We start from the raw sequence: 1,616 nt of genomic DNA on the forward strand, positions 1-1,616 counted from the left end.
GTTGCTATAACTCATCTAATACCTATGTCATATTAGGGAAGATGTCTCAAACTGGAAGCATCCAAATAATGTGAAGAATAATTTTTTTTACAATCATTTTAGAAAAGGTAAAATAGTGCCCCATTCAGGTGCAATATGTTTTATTTTATGAGTGTGGTCATTTATCTCCATATGTTCATTAAGCTGGATGGTTTGAAGAAATGGCCAAAGTAAAAATTATTTATACCCTTGCAGAATTCTACCTTACTAAAATCTTAATGTGGGAAAATGTAATCACATGGCTCTTATGTCAAAGAAGTTTGTGAGGGCATTCAAACCTCTAAGGGACATAGACTGTGGTGAGGACTTTCTCATTTTTGCAAAGTTACAGTTCAGAAATGATCGTCTATTATTATTTTTGATCAGCACAAAAGGGCAGATTGCTGGATAACAAGAGGAGAGAAAAATAGTAATGTTCTCCAACCTTTGTACATTATGTCTGTAAATTATGTAAATGGTAAGGCAAGTGTTGGTCCAGTAAAAGAAAACAAAGCAGCTCACCAGTGCCAGGATTGTGTGGGTGGCCCTGGTTTCGGGAGTTGGTCTTGGGCAGAGGCTGGTCCTATGGACATGCTGGACTGTCTTGCGATGTATGAAGAGAAAGTTTACCATATACATACTGGTCCAGATCATGAGGCAAATACACAGAATATCTCGTAAGACCATGCCCCCTAGAAAAGCAGCCTCCTGAAGTTTATCAGGTTCTCTCCCGCTACAGTATGTCAGTGAATACACTTGTCCAACTTCACTGATGTTGTAGGGGCCCACAGCAGTTATGATGACACGGACGTAGATCAGCATGTTGATGATCCAGAAAGAAAAGAAGGCAGGAAAAAGGTACATGGAGACTTTGGGTTTGAGCCATGCCCACCTAGAGTTGCTAGGAGTGATAATTATGGCCTGAAAAATACTCAGGAAAGACGTGGTGCAGAGGGAGACACCCCGTGTGACTCTGTAGATGTACAGCACTGCCTTACAACCAATGTCATCCAGAAAATTTCTTACCCCAAAAGCATTTATTATTTCTGGAGTCACACTGGAAAGAATTGTCATGATATTAGCTAAAGTTAAATGGGTGCATATCAAATCTATAGGCTTTTTGGAGGGGGGCTGAAATAAAGTGTTGATGTTTAACATGAGTAATAATGTGTTTCCAATAAAACCAATCCCAAATTGAAAGAGAAAAAATATTCCCAAAATAGTATCACTTGAAACTATTATATTCATGGCCTCTTCTACTCTGGATAGACTCCTCAACAGCCTAAAAAGAGGCAGAAAATAATCTGTAAGCTTGATAGAAATAACAGGACTCTATGGAGAGCCCTTGAGATATGATCAATCTTGGCAGTAGGTTGTGCAAATATTCTATAAGAGTATTCAGGAAATTAAGAATTAGTTCTAGAGGCGTATGTCAAGGATTATTGATGTCACTTCAGGGGAGTATTAGGTTTGAGACAAAACATGCCTTATTTATAAAAACATTACTCAAATTCTGAGAAATAAACTGACTATCCTGAAGGATAATTTTTTATTCATGAAAAACAATATTTCAGATTTATGGAGATTTTATTTAAGTT

The 1,616-nt window shown here is 37.5% G+C and overlaps 1 protein-coding gene across 1 annotated transcript; it reads right to left on the bottom strand.

Moving 5' to 3' along the window:
- Positions 1 to 273: 273 nt before the first annotated feature.
- On the bottom strand, positions 274 to 1,261 carry LOC132680213 (vomeronasal type-1 receptor 4). The gene has a single exon (XM_060634005.2). It carries the CDS (start codon positions 1,174 to 1,176, stop codon positions 274 to 276), a length of 903 nt encoding a protein of 300 aa, XP_060489988.1. The 5' UTR covers positions 1,177 to 1,261.
- Between the last annotated feature and the right edge of the window lie 355 nt (positions 1,262 to 1,616).

Source organism: Panthera onca, chromosome A1, assembly GCF_046562875.1.
Source record: "Panthera onca isolate mPanOnc1 chromosome A1, mPanOnc1 haplotype 2, whole genome shotgun sequence".
Lineage (NCBI taxonomy): Eukaryota > Metazoa > Chordata > Mammalia > Carnivora > Felidae > Panthera > Panthera onca.